Source organism: Schistocerca serialis, chromosome 3, assembly GCF_023864345.2.
Source record: "Schistocerca serialis cubense isolate TAMUIC-IGC-003099 chromosome 3, iqSchSeri2.2, whole genome shotgun sequence".
NCBI lineage: Eukaryota > Metazoa > Arthropoda > Insecta > Orthoptera > Acrididae > Schistocerca > Schistocerca serialis.
The window spans coordinates 424112980-424134869 of NC_064640.1; the positions used below are offsets into that span (position 1 = coordinate 424112980).

General features: G+C 37.6%; 1 protein-coding gene across 1 annotated transcript in view; it reads right to left on the reverse strand.

Moving 5' to 3' along the window:
- Positions 1–21890, reverse strand: part of LOC126470304 (protein unc-79 homolog) — an 857658-nt gene that overhangs the window by 773135 nt on the left and 62633 nt on the right. Inside the window, exon 9 of the mRNA XM_050098074.1 lies at positions 4045–4301. Within this exon, the coding sequence (XP_049954031.1) occupies positions 4045–4301 (257 nt within the window). The remainder of the gene's footprint in view (positions 1–4044; positions 4302–21890) is intronic.

The window sequence follows — 21890 nt, forward strand, 5'->3', positions numbered from 1 at the left end:
AACTCTTTCCAGTTACTTCATTCACTGTGTCATGCCTGTCTTCTCCAGTGAGCTTATCAACTCTTCCCTTACTACAATCTGTGAAGGCAGTTCAAGGATGACTACTATATGGCTTATCTTGGATATTCATGTTTTCATCTTTGAAATATTTCATTCAACTCCTAACACTGGTGTTGCCAAGAAGACATCTCCACAGGAACGTTGTTGTCTGAGGTGAATTTCGGCAGCACATTTTCCCTATTTAACAAGGAATTCAATGACAGCTTGCTGTCAAAACATGCCATTTTAGAAGTACTGCCTGTGGTCATGTGACAGACACTAAATATTGTAATATGGCAACATGTGATGTACAGTCTGTAGATTGGGATCCTGCAGTCATTTTTGTTACATTGTTGGACTTGGAATTTTACCAACTGGTTGCTCATGCCTTTCAGTATGGCCTTCATATCCATATTCAACAAATAGCACATGCACTGACTCATTTCTGCAGCAAATTGCATATCAAAATAAATTTACATATGCAGGCTACTACTTCCACAATCATGCAGTTATCTGCTAAGGACAATCTATAATCTAACATTTGTCAAATTTGCCAATATCATGCAATGTTGTAGCACACTTGTACTTACTAACGTCACTATTAAACTGTTCTAGTGCTACACCATTGGAAATTTATTTGGCATATAGTAATTAAGCAAATAACAAGAATTTTGCAACACATCAAAAGTAAAGTCATCTCTATTATTAACAGAGCACAAGAGATATAACAAACTTGAACTTATCAATGTACAGAGATATGTCTTCCTGAAAAGCTGTGATATGGTAAATGTGTGATCCATGAAAACATAATAAAACACTTTGAAACACTTCATGTTTGAATCAATATTTTGCACATGTAAGTCACAAAACAAGCTGCATTTTCATATTCTTGTTTCCTGCAACAGAAGATACTTCCGAAGACTGCATTCCAGCTGTCTTCAGGAAAGGTAAAACAACTTCATTAATTCCACAGAACACTGAACTCCAAATGTTCAGGTATCAAGACCAAGAGCTGCATCTGAAAATTGCAAGTGTCACACAGTATTAGTGACAGTTTACAGAGGACACTACCAGTTTTATATTTTTCTGTTTCTTTTTTTCTTTAATGTGTGTTACTTATTTTATAACTGTGTACAAGCTGAGCATGTTAGTTGGTAACAAAACCAAGCTACACAAGATATTTTTACAATATACGCACTTATTGGTCATACTTCCTGAATAAGATTTACAGGTTTATATAAAAGAGTTTGTGATAACTGCAACACCAAAAATGAATCATGCAATTTGTATGAACAGAATGTGTACACCACCTGTCCAAAAAGTTCAGTGATTTTATTCCTGACAGTGCTGAGCAGTTGACGACGTGCAACTGTAGTGTGTCAATGTTATTGTGTAACAAATTGCAATGGGGCGACATCTCTAAATCAGGTGTTCAAGATACCCCCAGAACATTTTAAAGAAGAGAAATGTGTGTGCAAAGTTTGTTCCACACACACTGATTCCTGAGTAAAAACGATGATGCATGAACACCTGCGGTGACTTGACTGAAGTGCAAAATGTGGACAACTCTTTTATAGAAAAACTCATCAAGGATGATGAGACTCGGTATTTTCAATACAAACCTACCACAAAATGATGGAAGTGCAGAAATTCACATGAAGGGTCAATTCTTTGATGACTTAAATGACATTCAAGGCAATATGACACCTTAGTGGAATAACATCTCAAAGAAGTACTTTTCTGACAGTTTTACACAGTTATATGAACACTGTGCATTCTACACAAGTGGTGGAGAATATGTGGAACAACTGAAGCATCAAAACCACAACCTTAACATTTCTCTAGTTTTTTATTATTCCAGTCTCAAAGCTTTTTGGACTGACATAGTATATGACTACATAGAAATATTTATAATTACAGAATTGTACAACATCTCAGACTCTGAGAAGTCAGTGTAGTGTAAAATCCCAAATGATTAAATCAGTGTCTCTAAACATCATGAGACCAAGCGAGGTGGCACAGTGGTTAGCACATTGGAGTCGCATTCGGGAGGACGACAGTTCACCCCATCTCCGGCCATCCTGATTTAGGTTTTCCGTGATTTCCCTAAATTGCTTGAGGCAAATGCCGGGATGGATCCTTTGAAAGGGCACGGCCAATTTCCTTCCCCATCCTTCCCTAACCTGAGCTTGCGCTCCGTCTCTAATGACCTCGTCGACGGGACGTTAAACACTGATCTCCTCCTCCTCCTTTAAACATCATGACATGAAATCATAATAGATGGCCTGAATACATTCCAAGGAAATCTCCTCTCTGCAGGATGTATGCAAGTCCACAAAGTAAGTCGTCGTTGGATGCTGGTGACAAAGAAGTTGCTGTCATATGCTTCATACATTGTCTGATCAACAGTATCTGGACACCTATTAGTGGACACTAATCGGAGTGTGTCCACGCTCTGCCTTTGTGCTTCTGAAGTTTCATCGGGAAGTAGTTTTGTTTTCAACACCGTTTCTTTTTTCATTCTCACATGCATTATTCACACAATGAACAAAAACATGGGTTAACACTGTAAAATTATCCAGATATATTTACAAATAGAATGGATTAAATATTTAGTGTTATTCTACTTTTTTTCACAGCCACACGACACTAAGCAAACATGCAATGAAGGAACATGCAAATGGTGTACAGCTTTCTGATTGTTGAGTTACTCTCCCTTTAAATCATCAGTCTTCACAGAGAACTCTTTTATGTCATTAAATAGTTTTTGACACTGTTATGGTAGTTTGTAATATTGCAGGTATAGTAAATTCCTACTTTCCCATATGCTCCAATTGTTGGTCAGGAGAAATGCTGAAACTAGATAACTATGCAAAGCATTCGGTGACCACTACTACTGACTATATCCACAACTTATTTCGACAGAATATGAAGTTACTGCATATGAGTTATCTGAAAGAACCTAATTCTCTCTTTCAACACACTACCATCTCATTAACGAAAATAAAGTACATATCTTCTTAACTTAAATTTCCTTTAAATTTTGTTTTTAATGAATTTGTTTTTCTAATATGTATTAAACCTTTGTTTATAATTATAATCTATCATCTTATTCTGTCTGAAATAGAGTTGTAAAACTGTCATTGACTATGAAAAGTAAGTAAAGATTATGATAGTTTTCCTAGTACCCCTGGTCAGTTAAGACTTAAAACACATTACCTGCACTTTCGGTGTATTGCATACCTATCGAGTGTTACCTCATTTCGATCCCTTTGATTGTGTATCCAATCAGTGTCTTACTAGATTCCCCGAGGAACTGGAAGCAGTGAACTGTCTAGAAACTGAGTGAGGTTATATAGAGGGCTGGATAACCTATGGGACATTTTTGTTATACATAGTTATCCTCTTGTCTGTTTCTTGAAAATAAACACTACTTACAGCAGAATTCAAAATGCCAGTGTTTAATTCAGGTTTTATTGAAAAATTGTTGAATTGTTACTCGAAACAGAGGGATGTTACATATAAAGAGAGAAACCAAATTTATCACGGAGTGCAAGAAAATGCAGTTCCCTCAAAAATCATATCAGACATTGCTTCAATACTTTGTTGAGCTTATGCAAAACATGTTTCTGTTATTCACAAACAACTTACACACTTATCAATAATAACAGGAGACTCTTGCCTTTGATAAAGAACATTTTGCTGAGTACAAAATAACAACATTAACTATCTAGATTTTTTTATCTACCAGTGCTACCAATACTACCTGTAATCCTACAAGCTACTACATCATTTATCTACTGCACCAAAATCATCAAGCCGTAGTTTGAACATTTATACAACACAGAGTAACCATTAACTTGATTAAATGGTGCTTTGTTCATCTTGAAGTGTCCCTCATGAAATCATTTTCAAAATGAATGGTAAGCTGATGTCCTACAGTTGTATATAGTTTGTACCTGTGAATTCATATATACACAAATATAAATCATAAACAGTACTCACCATCAAATGAATATGCAGTAATATCAAACCAGTGGAATAACATGGCCAGCAATCTACCAAGAATCTCAACAGGTTTTGTTTCATTTGGTGTGCAAAGTCCCACTAAAAGCCATACACCATAACGTCCAAGTAATTGCCTCTCTTCAACTGGTATGTTGTCTGCTACATTCAGAACATTTAATAATGTTGCCTTTGTGTGGATATCTGAAGTTTCTCTGTTCACTTCAATACTTAAGGGTTTTGCTTCTTTCAACAAACTGGAGGAAAAAAAGTGAAGGGTAATACATTTCTGAAATTAAGAATCCAAAAATAAAATTTGTACTCAAAGACAAATTTCACACATTTTAAGCTATAATTCACTTGAACAAAGATTTCATTTGGCTTAAAATAAAAATAGCTCATAGGCCTAAACTGGAGATTGGTCCCCCAGCAGCTTCTGTGCAGGAATAGAACGAAGGAAGATTATGATGGCGACGAGTGTAGTGATGCATAGTGAACGAGTGAATAAAAGTTACTGTTCTGTCGTAAAAAAGGAATCCTGTGAAAATTGTAAAAGTGAAATCGAAAAACTAAACGAACATATTTCAAGTTTACAAAAAGTAGTAGATGTTCTAAGACGTGAGATTTTGCATATAACTAACGAAAACTGTGAGCTGAAAAAGTTGCGCCATATTCTAAATGATAAAACAATAAAGCCACAAAACGGGAACCTGGTGAGTTATGAGAAGCGGAAAGGAAGCAATAGACAGGCATCAAAGGCAGAAAATGAAATTATAATTACAGATAAAAACAGGTACAGTGTTCTGTCGAATAGTAGTGATGCCTGCAATAAGGATATGCAAAACGCTAGTGAAGTGATGCAAGACAGTGAAACAACGTGCGAGTGGATAAAAGTGTCGCTAAAAGGTAATCCCTTATCCACTAAAAGAATAACAAACTCCGTAAAATCTGTCACATTTTGCGATAAAAACAAATACGACGTTTTGCAACAAAGTGAAAATACAAATAAACAAAAACCGACGTGTGTGACAAAGAAGAAAGAATCAAAAGTCGACGTCTTTGGAGACAGTCACGCCAAAGGAATTTCTCAAGAACTGCAAGTAAATAGTAAATCAATGACAGTCACAGACAGGCACGGTTAAACCAGGTGCTGGTTTCAAAGAAGTGACGAAAAACATCGTAAAATATAACTATGACAAGCAGGACAGTGTTGTAATCTGCGCAGGAGCTAAAGACATTTACGAAAACAATGCTATGAAAATGTATAAACAGCTCTTGAGTCTTTTGCTAGTACTGTCAAATACAAACATTTTACTGATGAACTTTACCCACAGGCATGATTTACCTGAATGGTCATGTGTGAATAAGGAAATTCACAGAATTAATGCGAAACTTAAAAGTAGTTGTAGGCTATTCAGCAATGTGAAATTAATTGACTCAAGCACACTTGACAGAGAATGTTTTACGAAACATGGGCTTCACCTTAACAGAAATGGAAAGGCCAGGTTAGGAAACTTAATAAGGGAAGCAATTAAATGCAATTACAAAGTGACAGCCACTGAACTGGGATGGTATAAATCTCCAATAGCAGAAACACCAGCAAAAACAGCAGCAGCACGCAAATGGACCATCCAAAAAACAGTAGCAACAGAGGAACCTACTACTGAACCAACATTAGCAGCAGCAGAACTAACAACAGAAGCAATAGTTACAGCATCAAAAACCAACCAACCAGAATCATTAGCAGTCACAGCAACATCAGAAGCAGTAGTTCCAACATCAATAACCAAGCAACCAGAATCACTGGCATTCACTACAACAGCACACAACAGCAGTGGTAATAGGAGCAGTCATCACACCAGACGAAGGCAGCCACCCTTGAGAAGCCAGGATTTTTGCTGGGGCAAAGCAGTGAACAACAGCACATAACAGGGAAAGAGATAAATGCTTGCAAGCAGAGGAATCTACAACAAGGATTTTTGGTACCCGGCCTCAATTACAAGACTAACATAAGGCAGATACCTTCAGATACACCAACTTCCAAGTCTAACTGGCAACAGACTCACCTCCACTGTCATCAACAGAAGAATAACCATGCCACCAGCTCATCTAAAGGATTTTTTAGCATCAGGTCTAAAGGGAAAGGCGCCACCAAGATAAGTGAAAACAAATGCCTAACAGTGTTTCACCAAAACATTCAAGCCATAAAGAACAAAGCAAAACAGCTAGAAGTAGAATTGGAAAATTTTGATAGCCAAATTTTGTGTATCACTGAACACTGGTGCAAAGGGAAGGAAATTGAACACATTGCATTAGCCTCATTTGACCTTGCATGTTACTATAGCAGAATCTCAATGAATGGTGGAGGTTCATGTATCTATGTAAAAAAAAAAAGGTATGTCATTTAAAGTTAGATATGATCTTTTAGATCTAGGTGAGGACAAACATTTCGAACTTTCCGCTGTTGAAATAATAGGACCTGGCATAGCAAAAAAATTAGTCATATTTTGTGTGTACCGCTCTCCCAGTGGAGACATTGATATATTCTTCTCAAAAGTGAATCAAAGCTCAGACAAGGTTTCTGGACCAAAAGCAAATGTGGTGACTTAAACATTAATATGATGAAGCCTGATAAGGCTAGCAACATATATGTGAATATTCCAAGCTGTTATGGAATATCCTCCCTTGTTAATTGTCCAACTAGAATAACGAAAGAATCCTCCTCATCTATAGATCATGTAGCCACAGATATTGATAGCAAAAAATGTCATACTGTTGTCCAAAACCTGGGCCTATCAGACCACCTCTGCCAGATCTTAAAAACTAACATTCATGTAGAAACCCCTCCTAAACTTTGTACATACAAAAGAATGTTTTCCAAATCAGCCCTGTATCAGTTTAAATCCCAGCTAGAATATGAAGATTGGAGGGAAGTCTATGCAGAAACCAATGCAAATCACAAATTTATCAAGTTCATGTCAATTTTTAAACTCAGATTTGAAGAGATGTTTCCCAAAACTCTTTATCAAATTAAAACTACAAAGAGAAATCAATGGGTGACTACAGGTATCAAAAAATCCTCAGAAACTCTTAGATATCTCAACTCCATAAAAAATAATCTATCTAACCCAGAAGTTCTGCAACTCTACAAAAAGTACAGGAAAATATACAGAAAGGTGTTGCTAGCCACAAAAAAACTTTCAAACAACAAAATATTACTTGAAGCTGAAAACAAGAACAAAGCAGCCTGGAACATCGTCAAACAGGAAACATCTAACTCTGCTAAAAAGACCTCAATTCACATATTAAAAACAAAGATGTACCAGTAGGTAACCCTAAAAAATTAGCTGATTTTGTAAACTCATATTTCAGTAGTATTGCAAAAAAATTACAGCAGAAATTTCCAGATACATATGATTTACCTACTCAGAACCAGCCAACAAACTCAATGGTGCTCTTGCCAACTACAGAAAGGGAAGTGGCACTAGTAGTACACCAACTAAAAAATAAAACTTCAGTAGGACTTGATGAAATCCCAGTCTGTGTAATCAAAGATTGTATAGACTCCATAAAGGGCCCATTAACAGACATAATTAATGAATCTTTCGAATCTGGATACTTTCCGTAGTACCTAAAACAAGCAAAAGTTATACCTATCCTTAAAAACGGAGATGTGGAAAATGTAGAGAACTACAGGCCGATCTCTATACTGTCTATCATTTCTAAAATAATAGAAATACTAGTCAAAAAGAGACTGCTAAATTACCTGAATAAATATAATCTTCTTTCCAAAGACCAATTTGGTTTTAGGCCCAGAAAAGGCACAAAATCTGCTATAGCACAGTTCACTAAAGTAATTTTAGAAGCACTGGACAAAGGTGAAAATGTAAGTGGTATCTTTTTAGACTTGTCCAAGGCCTTTGATACAGTTGACCACAAAATCTTACTTCATAAATTAGGGCAAATAGGAATAAGAGGTGTGACAAAGAAGTGGTTCCAATCATACTTGGAAAACAGAGTTCAACGAGTTGAGATATCACAAGTTTCAAACAATTCCCTTATAAAACACCTGTCTGACCCATAAAATGTGAATATAGACGTCCCACAGGGAAGTGTATTAGGCCCAATATTGTTTCTTACATACATTAACGACTTCCCACAAAGTATCAGACATGGAGAAAAAATACTTTTTGCTGATGACAGCAACATAGTAATAACAGGTGAAAATCCAACACAACTGTCAGAAAGAGCAAACGAGGCTCTCAATGATGTCCACAACTGGTCATTAAAAAATAAAGTAACCCTAAATGTAAAGAAAACTAACTATATTAACTTCCAATTGAACAAAAAACACAATGCCACTAGAATAAAAGTTAATAATAATGAATTAGAATGTGTAACAAGTACCAAATTCTTAGGGATGAATGTAGACAGCCAACTGAAATGGACAAACCATGTCAACATTTTGGCAAAGAAATTATCCACAGCATGCTATGCTCTTAGAATCCTTGCACCGGTATGCAATAATATCTGTCTTAAAATAACATATTACGGATATCTATACTCAGTCCTCAGCTATGGGATCATGTTTTGGGGAACAAGTGCCAGTAACATACAAACTGTGTTCAAAGTACAAAAAAGAGCCATAAGGATAGTAACAAACAGCAACAACAGGGCCCACTGTCTAGAATTATTTAGAAAGCTAGGAATTCTAATTGTTTCTTGTGAGTATATCTTTCAGAACATAATGTTCATTAAGAAAAATCTCAACATGTACAACACAAACAGCCTAATACATAACCATGAAACAAGAGCTTGTCACCACCTCCATCTAGATAGAAAGAACAAGGCAAAGACGCAAAAAAGTATATTTTATAATGGGATAAAACTGAATAGCAAATTACCACAAGAAATTAAAGAGATAAATGAGCCCCTCACTTTCAGACAAAAGCTTAAAACCTTTCTAGTAAGTAAAAGTTGTTATACTGTAAAAGAATATTTAACATAGATGTAGATTATTAGCAACGTATGACATTATCACCAAAATATTATGTAATTATAAATGTGTGTATGACTAGTTATAAAAACTACACAAAATATGAGAAACCTGTTTCATTGTAAATGTAAATGTGTGCTCATGTGTTGTAAACTGACAACATCCATACAATATTTATTGTTCCACAGATGAATAAATAAATAAATAAATAAATAAATAAATAACATCTCACTGATGATAGGATTATTAGAGGCAATGTCAGGTAGGACAAGACATGGGAAAACAAATCAGCAGAGTCCTATTTCAAACGAACAGTTGATGAAAACCACGAGCAAATCTAAATGAGAGTGGTTGGATGGGAAACCAAGTTACTACCAAATGCTAGTGTGCTGTGATAATCACTGAGCAACTTTACTAATTTTCTGTGTTGGAACATCATTAGGTAGTTCTATATAATCCTAGGTCTCTCCAGATGAAGGAAGTTTTAATAAAAATTGTGTATGTTTGAATGAAACCTAGGGGAAAACACTCAAACATTTTTGTGACATCCCTGTAGTCTTATTTAGTTTTATCTATGAATTCACCTATGTGGGCAGAAAATCATAAAAAGTACTCACCATCAAATGCATATGCAGTACTGTAAAATCAGTGAAATAACATAGTCAGTGATATGCCTCAAATTTCAGCATGTTTTGTTTCATCTGATATGTCAATTTTTATTAAAAACCATACAACTTACTACATGATACCACTAAACTACTGCCTGTACAGCTCTATATATTGCTGCTCCAGTCTGCCTGTGTTACCACATGGCTAGAACAACATGGATTAGTGTTTTGACTGGACTATGGGAGCACAATGGTAATCATCAAGGTGTTTTCTAGATGACAATTTGATCTACATTGGGAAACATCAGTGAATAGGGTGGAACCTGCTGCTATGGTGTGGAGCCGTCTCAAAGTGCCTAATGGAAAATGAGACATGTCACTGTGCCATGCTCCTTCAGTTAAAATGCCTGCAATCATTACCTAATCGGAGAACTATGCAAGGGAAGTCAATCTGTACACTGGTTACCACTGACAGCCAAGATGATGAAAGTTTCCACCCATTTGTGTGGTTCAGGTTAACCAGTTGTTTAACTATTACAACTACCTAACACACTATGAATGCTGTCACATAATGTGCTATTTACAAAACCACTACGTTTCTTAATGCCACAAAAATTGGAAACACTGAGTCAGGTATTTTTCCACACCATAATTACACAGTACCACTGTTAGAACTGGACTACATAGCATCTGTTAACACTTTCCTCTTTATTGAAATAATTACCAAACTATGTACTGACCACTGGAAGAATATTCAGTGGCTACTTAGGCTAGTTCAGGGAGACTGACTCAGTGCTCCGGAAAGACCAGTCCAGAAACTTCAGAAGGAGTAACCTTCAGATCAGGAAGAGACAATTATACCAGGAGGAAGATAGGTGCTTTGCAGGAATTGCACAGATTCCAGTATATCTACAGTGACAATGGCTTAGTAGGTGTGCTAACATCACTTGTCAATAATTGTGACATCAGTAATCACATACACCTGGCTCATCAGCAAATGGATATAGCAATTAAAACTTCTCTCATCAACCAGCTTTCTCATTTTCTGTTGGGCTACTGTATCTTATCTGGAAAAAAGCTCATCTACATATCCTGGGAATACAATGGTATCTTGCTGACGGATGATATTTCATCTCTCACACCACAATCTTTGTGTGTGACTGCATCAAACAAGAATGGTGTAAAACATGAGAGCGTTATTAGTGCTAGCATAGGATAATGATAGTTTCTGATAGTTAACCCCTAAGTCAAACTAGATAAACAGGCCAAGCAGAAAAACGTGAGTGATGCAGCAAGATCACCGAAGGACCACATGCCAATAGTCTTGAGACACCAGACATAGCAGAACATTTGGCATCTGGAAGACTGCCTTACATTCAGTTTAGTAACAGAGTGCTGCAAACCTAAGCTGCTGAAAAAGCACTGAGAAAAAAATTGTGGTAAGCCACTGCATAAATTTCAGAGAGACTGTGTAACTGATGAGATGAGTCATGGAATACATCAAATGATTTCTTCAAAAATTGTGATTTGGCCAAACAGAAAAACAATGACTTTGATCATTGTGTACTCTTGAAATTAATTAAAACAAGAATTGTAGGAGTGGAGATACTTGTGAGGGATTTAATCAGGAGCCAAATTCACATTATAAACCTTATACTAAAGTCGTGATAGATGTCGGAGCATAAACTATTATGTCTGTCATACGTTCAGCACCATCTAACAACATAACAAGGAAATCTCTCAGTGCACAGTGAAGGTGTAATATGCAACACCAGTTTCAGGAATATATCTGCAGACTTATAGAAACAAGCAAGCTTACTGGCAACATAAACTTAATCACACTCTATTTTTGGATGGAACCATGGGTTGATACATACAGATAAGAGGCAACAGCTGTAACTATGGCAGAAAAGGGTGCCATTATTTCCGCCCTGTGTAGAAGCATCCTATAGGCCACCACAGAGAATAACATGCTATGAGTTCATTCATGCAGTGTAAGCAATGTAGCAATGTGGAAGAACAAATCATGCTACTAATAAAACCCACTTTGAAACTCATGTATGTCAGGTGCAGCGAGCAGGAATAAGTGAACTTGAGCAGACAGCTGAGAGTCTTGAGGAAATATGTACTGGATCATTCCAGAAAACTGCAGGGAAAAGGCATACAAATAGTAGTATGTGACCAATGTCAGTCTGCTGAACATGTAACTGAAAAAAATGGCTCTGAGCACTATGGGACTTAACATCTGTGGTCATCAGTCCCCTAGAACTTAGAACTACTTAAACCTAACTAACCTAAGGACAGCACAAACATCCATGCCCGAGGAAGGATTCGAACCTGCGACCGTAGCAGTCGCGCAGTTCCGGACTGCGCGCCTAGAACCGCTAGACGACCGCGGCCGGCCATGTAACTGACATAGATATACTACACAGATAGTAGAGAGTTTGCATACAGGCTGTTGAAACCCAAATGAGTGAGAACCAGATCAGCAGTTTCAGCAGCCAGCCAATTCAACTCTCAAATATATATTACTATAACTGTACATTGCATACCAAAATGACTATATGGAGCTAAGCTGCCCACACAGTGAAAATTGGACTTCAGAATTACTTCTGAACAATGGAGTGAAATAATATTAAAAGTCATTACCACTCTCAAAATTAACTATGAATCATGGCTGCCAACTATTATGGACTATCCACAATTATTACAGATTTATTGCCTTATTTACAGTGTGATGGGGGGTTATTAAAAATTATGGAAATAGACATTTTACAATTTGATGTATTATGAAAATCAAACAAGTACTGTTTACATTACTCTAATCATACGCTACTAAAATGTTTTATAGACTGTAATGATTTGCTTCCCGAGTATGCGGTGAACTTGTCTACAAATGATTTTGTCACCATGTCTTGCTAAAGGCACGTTTACACTGAGTTTAAAACATGTCCTGCAACACTGGTCATGGATAGTACTGGATTACTGATGTTTGCGTGTTGTCAACATCTTGGCAACACAAAACCAGTGTTCCATGGCTGTATCAGTACAGGAGAGAGGAACAATGGCCTACAATCACCATACATTACTATGTAGTGGTAGTGTTCGTTTTTGCTCTGCCTGTAGTGTTGCAATTTGTCTTTACGTGTGTTCATTTGTGAAACAGAATGGACAAGAAGCAAAATTTATGACTTCGCCACACTCTGTGAGGCAGTGAAGTGCCTCTGGAATGTCTGGAGTCATAGTTATCAAAATATTACACAAAAGAAGAACTCGCTACAAAAAATTGCTCTGATGCTTGGCACCAGAAGCAATGACATAGATTAAAAAAAAAAAAAAGTCATTTCCCAATTCCACAACAGCAACAACAACAAAAACACTGACAAGATTTGTTATCTGATTTTGGGAAAGTTTATCATCAACAAGTTATATGAGCTGCCACCATAAAAAAAGGGCAGTGAAACAAAAATTTAAAAAAATACAAAAAGGCGATGCTTTCTATGGGGCAGAAATGAATGTATGAAGGAAGCAGCAGTCACTAGTAAATGCAGATCTGGCAGAGGGTCATCAACTGCAGATTCGCCCATCAATTCATTCAAAATGTGAGTGATGTTGAGGCTGAAGTAATTTTCTTTATTGAAAATGATATTTTGGATTAATTTTCATACACAAATAAAAATAAATATATGAACAATTACATATACCATCTTTATTTAGGGTCAGAAAATGTTTAAAATATAGTGTTTAAAGGCCTAAATCAGGCTTCTAATTTTTAAAACTTTCTGGTATCGGTAGGTGAGGGGTGGTGGAAGGTGCCCCCCCTTCTGGGTGCTCCTCCCTTTCTGGGTGCCCCCTGCCCTCCTCCACATTTGCCGTGTCATTACTGAGAGATTCTCCTCAATGTTGGTAGCTCTGACGAATTAAAACACAACTATGTACCTGTTCTATACCAGCTACAGATAAACTTGTATTGGCACACCGCCCGGGATTCCCAGAACATGTTTTTCTACTGTCCGCATGAAGACCAATAGCTTAGTGAGACTTGGCAGAACTCAAGTCAGCATGTTCTTTGTGGGCTGTTATCAGTTCAGTTTAATGACATGCAGTATTTAAATACCTAAGCGTATTTTAAATATGTAAACAAATTATTTTATGAAAACTATAAAACTGATGACTTACTATGGGATGAAGGAATATTATGAATTGCCTAATGCTTCGAACTATTTACAGAAAGAATAAACGAAGTAGCAGTATCAACACAGATGAAGTAATGAATATTATAACATGTTACATGAGAAAATCTCACCTTCGTACACACATAAATAAATTATATATCTTCTACTACTACTACTACTATTATTATTATTATTATTATTATTATTATTTCTTTCTTTTCTCAGACGTTATGTCTGGTCAAAAATGGAAAGTGATGCGGACCTTGATCAAGCGTGACTTCCTTTTAACTGTACGGTATATGTTATATTGCATTTAGGAACTTTCGGGTAATTGAACATGTATCAATAATTACGGATATCTTTAGTTGTATATATAAGTTTGGATGTAGCTGTATTGCATTGATGTACTGGTGGATATTGTGTGGTATGACTCCTGTAGTTGATAGTATAATTGGTATAATGTCAACTTTATCCTGATGCCACATGTCCTTGACTTCCTCAGCCAGTTGGATGTATTTTTCAATTTTTTCTCCTGTTTTCTTTTGTATATTTGTTGTATTGGGTATGGATATTTCGATTAGTTGTGTTAATTTCTTCTTTTTATTGGTGAGTATGATGTCAGGTTAGTTATGTTGTGGTGTTTTATCTGTTATAATGGTTCTGTTCCAGTATAATTTGTATTCATCATTCTCCAGTACATTTTGTGGTGCATACTTGTATGTGGGAATTGTTTTATTAGTTTATGTTGTATGGCAAGTTGTTGATGTATTATTTTTGCTACATTGTCATGTCTTCTGGTGTATTCTGTATTTGCTACTATTGTACATCTGCTTGTGATGTGATCTACTGTTTCTATTTATTGTTTGCAAAGTCTCCATTTAAATGTTGTGGTATTGGGATCTTTAATAATATGCTTGCTGTAATATCTGGTGTTTATTGTTTGATCCTGTATTGCAATCATGAATCCTTCCGTCTCACTGTATATATTGCCTTTTCTTAGCCATGTGTTGGATGCATCTTAATCGTTGTGTGGCTGTGTTAGATGATACGGGTGCTTGCCATGTAGTGTTTTCTTTTTCCAATTTACTTTCTTTGTATTTGTTGATGTTATGTGATCTAAAGGGTTGTAGAACTGGTTATGAAATTGCAATGGTGTAACCGATGTATTTATATGAGTGATTGCTTTGTGTATTTTGCTAGTTTCTGTTCATTCTATAAAGAATTTTCTTAAATTGTCTACCTGTCCATAATGTAGGTTTTTTTTATGTCGATAAATCCCCTTCCTCCTTCCTTTCTGCTTAATGTGAATCTTTCTGTTACTGAATGTATGTGATGTATGCTATATTTGTGGCATTGTGATCGTGTCAGTATATTGAGTGCTTCTAGTTCTGCGTTACTCCATTTCACTACTCCAAATGAATAGGTCAATATTGGTATAGCGTAAGTGTTTATAGCTTTTGTCTTGTTTATTGCTGTCAATTCTGTTTTCAGTATTTTTGTTAGTCTTTGTCTATATTTTTCTTTTAGTTCTTCTTTAATATTTGTATTATCTATTCCTATTTTTTGTCTGTATCCTAGATATTTATAGGCATCTGTTTTTTCCATCGCTTCTATGCATTCGCTGTGGTTATCCAATATGTAATCTTCTTGTTTAGTGTGTTTTCCCTTGACTATGCTATTTTTCTTACATTTGTCTGTTCCAAAAGCCATATTTATATCAATGCTGAATACTTCTGTTATCTTTAGTAATTGGTTGAGTTGTTGATTTGTTGCTGCCAGTAGTTTTAGATCATCCATGTATAGCAAATGTGTGATTTTGTGTTGATATGTTCCAGTAATATTACAGCCATAATTTGTATTATTTAGCATGTTGGATAGTGGGTTCAAAGCAAGGCAGAACCAGAAAGGACTTAATGAGTCTCCTTGGTATATTCCACGCTTAATCTGTATTGGCTGTGATGTGATATTATTTGAATTTGTTTGGATATTAAGTGTGGTTTTCCAATTTTTCATTACTATGTTTAGGAACTGTATCAATTTAGGATCTACTTTGTATATTTCCAATATTTGTAGTAACCATGAGTGGGGTACACTATCAAAAGCTTTTTGGTAATCAATGTATGCGTAGTGTAGCGACCTTTGTTTAGTTTTAGCTTGATGTCACTTCTGCACCTATTATCAGTTGCTCTTTACATCCTCATGCTCCTTTGCAGCAGCTTTTTTGTTCTTCATTTATAATTTTGTTCTGTGTTGTATGTGTCATTAATTTCTGTGTAATGACTGAAGTTAATATTTTGTATATTGTTGGTAGGCATGTTATGGGGCAATATTTTGCTGGGTTTGCTGTGTCTGCCTGATCTTTAGGTTTCGGATAAGTTATTCCTTGTGTAAGTGTATCAGGGACTGTGTATGGGTCTGCAATGTAACTGTTAAATAATTTATATATAAAAACAAAGATGAGGTGACTTACCGAACAAAAGCGCTGGCAGGTCGATAGACACTTTCCTGATGAGGCAACAGTTTGTTGCGAAAGCTTGAATTTTGTGTGTATGTTTGTGTTTGTTTGTGTGTCTATCGACCTGCCAGCGCTTTTGTTCGGTAAGTCACCTCATCTTTGTTTTTATATATAAATTTTTCCCACGTGGAATGTTTCCTTCCATTATGTTAAATAATTTAGTTAGATGTGAATGTGTTGAGGTGAACTTCTTTAGACAGAAATTTGCTATTTTATCTTTTCCAGGGGCTTTCCAATTGTGCGTAGAATTAATTGCTCGAGTGACTTCATGTTGCTAAATTATCACTTCAGGAATTTGTGGTATCATCTTGTATGTGTCTGTTTCTTCTTGTATCCACCGTGCATGTCTGTTATGTTGTACCGGGTTTGACCATACGCTGCTCCAGAAGTGTTCCATGTCTGTTATGTTTGGTGGATTGTCTATTTTAACGTGTGTGTTAACTATTGTCTGATAAAATTTCTTTTGGTTTGTGTTGAATGTTTGGTTTTGTTTCCTTCTATTTTCACTTTTTTGTATCTTCTAAGTCGTTTGGCCAATGCTTGTAATTTCTGCTTCTGTTCATCTAATTGCTCTATCGCTTCTTGTTGTGAGATTTTACCTAACCTTTTCCGTTTTTTGTCTGATATTTCATTTCTTATAAATTGTGTTAGCTGTCCGATGTCTTTTCTCAGTTTCTCTATTCTGATCTGTAACCTATGTTGCCACGCTGGTTTTGTGGGTTTCTTCTGTTTGTTGGTTGGTTCTGATCTCTGCCTAGTGGGTATATTTAGTGTAGTGAGTGCTCCTATATAAACCAGTAGTTGTAACTCTTCCATAGTTGTATTTTCATTTATTTTGTTGTGTATGATTGTGTTGATAGTTGTTATTGTTGCTTCGACTTGTGGGTTATTTGGTGGTCTAGGAAAGAATGGTCTAATGTCTGTATTTGTGTCTTTGTATTCTATATATGTCAGCTGAAATTTTTCTTCTATATCTAACATGTGTGTCACTTCGTGTTCTATTTGCGCTTGTTCTGGTGGCTGTCTAAAGATTTCATTTTCCTCTGATTGTTTAATTGATGCGTGTTGTTCTTTGTTTGTTTACTCTGGGATGTTCGAGTCCATTACTGTATTTTCTTCTTCTTCTTCTTCTTCTTCTTCTTCTTCTTCTTCTTCTTCTTCTGATTGCACATTATTTTGTTCCCGTATTTGTTTTGCTTGTTGTTTGACGTTTTCTAATTCTGACTGGGGTATCCTGTTATTTTTGATTATTACATGGATCTGATCAGCTAGTTATTGTTCTGTTAAAAATTTTAATTTTGGGTATTGGTAATAAATGTTGTGTATACTTGTGATCTGTGTTGGTTCCTAAGTTTGTTGCTTGGTAATAACAGAACATGAGGTGACGGTTAACTTCATCTGACCATCTCATCCTCTGTCTTTGTTTTCCTTCTAGGGTGGTTGCAGGAAGCATATCCTGCAAAACACCTCTATTTGGATTTAAATCATTTTCCGTGTGGCTAGCAGTGTTGTTACCATTGTGGACGGGCATAGGGTTCAAGCATCGTCCCAGACCAAGACAGGGCTTCATTAGTTCTGTCCTGAACCAACTAATTACACTAAAAGGGGGCTTAGCCCTATTAGTGGTTTGTTCTTTTCGTCGCCTTTTACGACTGGCAGAACATACCTGAGGCTTATTCTTTTCCCGGGCCTCCACGGGTTTTATTATTATTATTATTATTGCCGGTATATAAGCACTGCCGTGTAGGCAAGGGATTAGTGGGCATTCGTGTCTTTGCGATTGTGTGCAGTAAGTGAAGAAACATGAACTATGGCGATGTTATTCCAAAATGTGTAGAAACAGGACCAACATGCTGTTATTCTTTTCTTGGCTGCCAAACGAAAAACACCGATAGACACCCATCAGAGAATGAGGAATGTGTATGGGGCAGCATGTCAGTCAAAAACCACTGTTGTGGAGTGGTGTGCCAAGGGATGATGCAGCTTCATGGTAATGCACATCCCCAACTCTCAAATGTTGTGATGCAGAAGTTACGTCAATACAAGAGGGAAACACTTGAGCATCCCCCCTAAAGCCCTGATATGTCCCCATGTGATTATCACGACTTCTGTCACTTAAAAAAGGCCTTGAAGGATCGACAATTCCTGTCAGAAGATGACATGCAGCAGGTAGTTATGGATCTCTTCATGCAACAGGACAAGGCGTTTTAACGAACGGCTATCTTCTAGTTTTGTGGTATTGGTGGGATGATTGTCTCAATGCTCTTGGTGATTTTGCCTGATTGGCATACCGATTGTGGAGTGTACGGGCTTCAAATGGAAATCTTTTGAACATCCCCTTATAATTATTAATGAGTACTATTATTTCAAATGGCATTACATAAAATCAAATCTTGTTTCACTGTGAGATAAAAAGTACTGGATCTGTAAAACCCGGGTCTGACGTAAGAGGGGAGTTGGTGCTCCAAATCTTATCTGGTTAAGTAAATAGAGAGAACCCAGTACCATTTACTGCCTTGGTCAAAATTTGAACATCCTTGGAAGAAGATGCACATTAATTATGCTAGACCATTCACAATGCCAGTGTGGCTGGTAGTGCTGGATGCTCTCTCCCTCCCACTTCTCACATGTGTCCTCGATAATAAGGTCCACATGTGTCATTCTGGGTCTTGACCAACATCTTTGACACTGGGGTTACTTCTCAGAATAGTGATAGATAATGATCCACAGCTTGTCACATTTGAGTTTATTCTACATACCATGAAGCTAGTGGTTGATAGCTGTTATAAAATATATTTGCTTTTCAGCTAGTAATAGTGTTCCATAGATTTCATGTTTGTTTTTGAATACAGCCAGAGAGAATCCCTTCAGTCAGCTGCAGTGCCAGTAGTGCTAGTGTTTGTTTTGAATACAGTCCAGAGACAGTTAGTGCTTATTTTCATTATTTCCAACAAGAAGTGTCTAGTAATCACAGTTTAGTCAGCTATTAGCTGCCTTTAGTGAATTAGCAGTCTAGTTAAATGTTGATTAACACTCTACAGTAAAGTGATTTCTTAGGATGGATAAGATGTGTGATTGCTATGTACGGACGCAGGAGGAGCTGGCCACTGTTCGCGGACAGCTGAATGTGTTGAAGGCTGCGGTCAGCCATCTTCAGGCTCCTGCCTCGGAGTGTCGCAGCAGTGTGGAGTCTGGTGCGTCGAATAGTACACCCCAGGTGTTACAAGCTTCACCCATGGTCCCTGGTGTCGAGACATCTTCGGAGGTACCGGGCGCGGTTGGGCCACCCTCTCCCAAAGGGAAGTGGCGCGTTCAGCGGCATTGGCGGCACACGAGGCGGAGGGTCAATGTGGTGGCTGGCTGTGTGGCATCGCCCGCTGTGCCTGTGAGTGGACATGTGGCCGCTCCTTCAGTAAGGTCTGAGCAGGCACACGGGGGGAGGGGTTTATTAGTGATTGGGAGCTCCAACGTTAGGCGGGTGATGGAGCCCATTAGGGAAATAGTGGAAAGGTCGGGGAAAAAGGCCAGTGTTCACTCTGTCTGCCACATCTGAGATGTGGAGGAGGCCCTGCCGGCGGCGATAGAGAGCACTGGGTGCACCTGACTGCAAATTGTTGCTCATGTTGGCACTAATGACTCCTGTCATCTGGGTTCAGAGGTCATCCTCAGTTCATACAGGCGGTTGGCGGAGTTGGTGAAGGCAGAAAGCCTCGCTCGCAGGGTGGAATCTGAGCTAACTATTTGTAGTATTGTTCCCAGAACCGATCGCGGTCCTCTGGTTTGGAGCTGAGTGGAAGGCTTAAACCAAAGGCTTGGACGATTCTGCGGAGATCTGGGGTGCAAATTTCTCGACCTTTGCTATCGGGTGGAGAAATGTAGAGTCCCCCTGAATAGGTCAGGAGTGCACTACACGCAGGAAGTGGCTACAAGGTTAGCAGACTACATGTGGAGTGCCCACATGGGTCTTTTAGGTTAGAGAATTCCCTCCGTAGGCCCGACAAGATGCCTCCTGAGACGTGACAAGGTGGTAGTAGTAGGCAAAATGCAACAGGGAATAACAATATTAAGGTGGTAATAGTAAACTGCAGGAGCGTCTATAGAAAGGTCCCAGAACTGCTCTCATCAATAAACAGTCACAATGCCCACATAGTACTAGGGACAGAAAGTTGACTGAAACCAGATGTAAACAGTAATGAAATTCTAAACTCAGATTGGAATGTATACCGCAGAGACAGGCTGGACAGTGAACGTGGAGGCGTGTTTATAGCGATAAGAAGTGCAATAGTATCGAAGGAAATTGACGGAGATCTGAAATGTGAAATAATTTGGGTGAAGGTAATGGTTAAAGCAGGCTCAAACATGGTAATTGGATGTATCTATAGGCCCCCTGGCTCAGCAGCTGTTGTGGCAGAGCACCTGAATGAAAATTTGGAAAATATTTTGAGTAGATTTCCCGACCATGTTATAGTTCTGGGTGGAGATTTTAATTTGCCGGATATAGACTGGGAGACTCAAATGTTTATAATGGCTGGCAGGGCCAAAGAATCTAGTGAAATTTTTTTAAGTGCATTATCTGAAATCTACCTTGAGGAGTTAAACAGAGAACCGACTTGTGGTGATAACATATTAGACATTCTGGTGACAAACATAACTGAAATATTGGAATCAGCGATCATAAAGCGGTTACAGCATCAATGATTTCAGCCGTAAATAGAAATATTAAAAAAGTTAGGAAGATTTTTCTGTCTAGTAAAAGTGATAAAAAGCGGATTTCAGAGTACTTCATGGCTCAACACCAAAGTTTTGTCTCAAGTACAGATAGTGTTGAGAATCAGTGGACAAAGTTCAAAACCATCAAACAATATACATTCGATGATTATGTGCCAACCAAGATCATAAGAGATGGAAAAGAGCCACCGTGGTACAACAAAAGAGTTAAAAAACTGCTGCGGAAGCAAAGGGAACTTCACAGCAAACATAAACATACCAAAGCCTTGCAGACAAACAAAATTTACGGAAAGTGAAATGTAGTCTGAGGAGGGCTATGCGAGAGGCGTTCCATGAATTCAAAAGTAAAGTTCTATGTACTGACTTGGCAGAAAATCCTAATAAATTTTGGTCTTATGTCAAAGTGGTAGGTGGATCACAACAAAATGTCCAGACACTCTTGACCAAAATGGTACTGAAACAGAGGATGACAGACTAAAGACCGAGGTACTAAATGTCTTTTTCCAAAGCTGTTTCACAGAGGAAGACGGCACTGTAGTTCCTTCTCTTGATTGTCGCACAGATGACAAAATGGTAGATATCGAAATAGATGACAGAGGGATAGAGAAACAACTAAAATCGCTCAAAAGAGGAAACACCGTTGGACCTGATGGGATACCAGTTCGATTTTACACAGAGTACACGAAGGAACTTGCCCCCCTTCTTGCAGCGGTGTACCATAGGTCTCTAGAAGAGCATAGCGTTCCAAAGGATTGGAAAAGGGCACAGGTCATCCCTGTTTTCAAGAAAGGATGTCATACAGAAGTGCAGAACTATAGACCTAT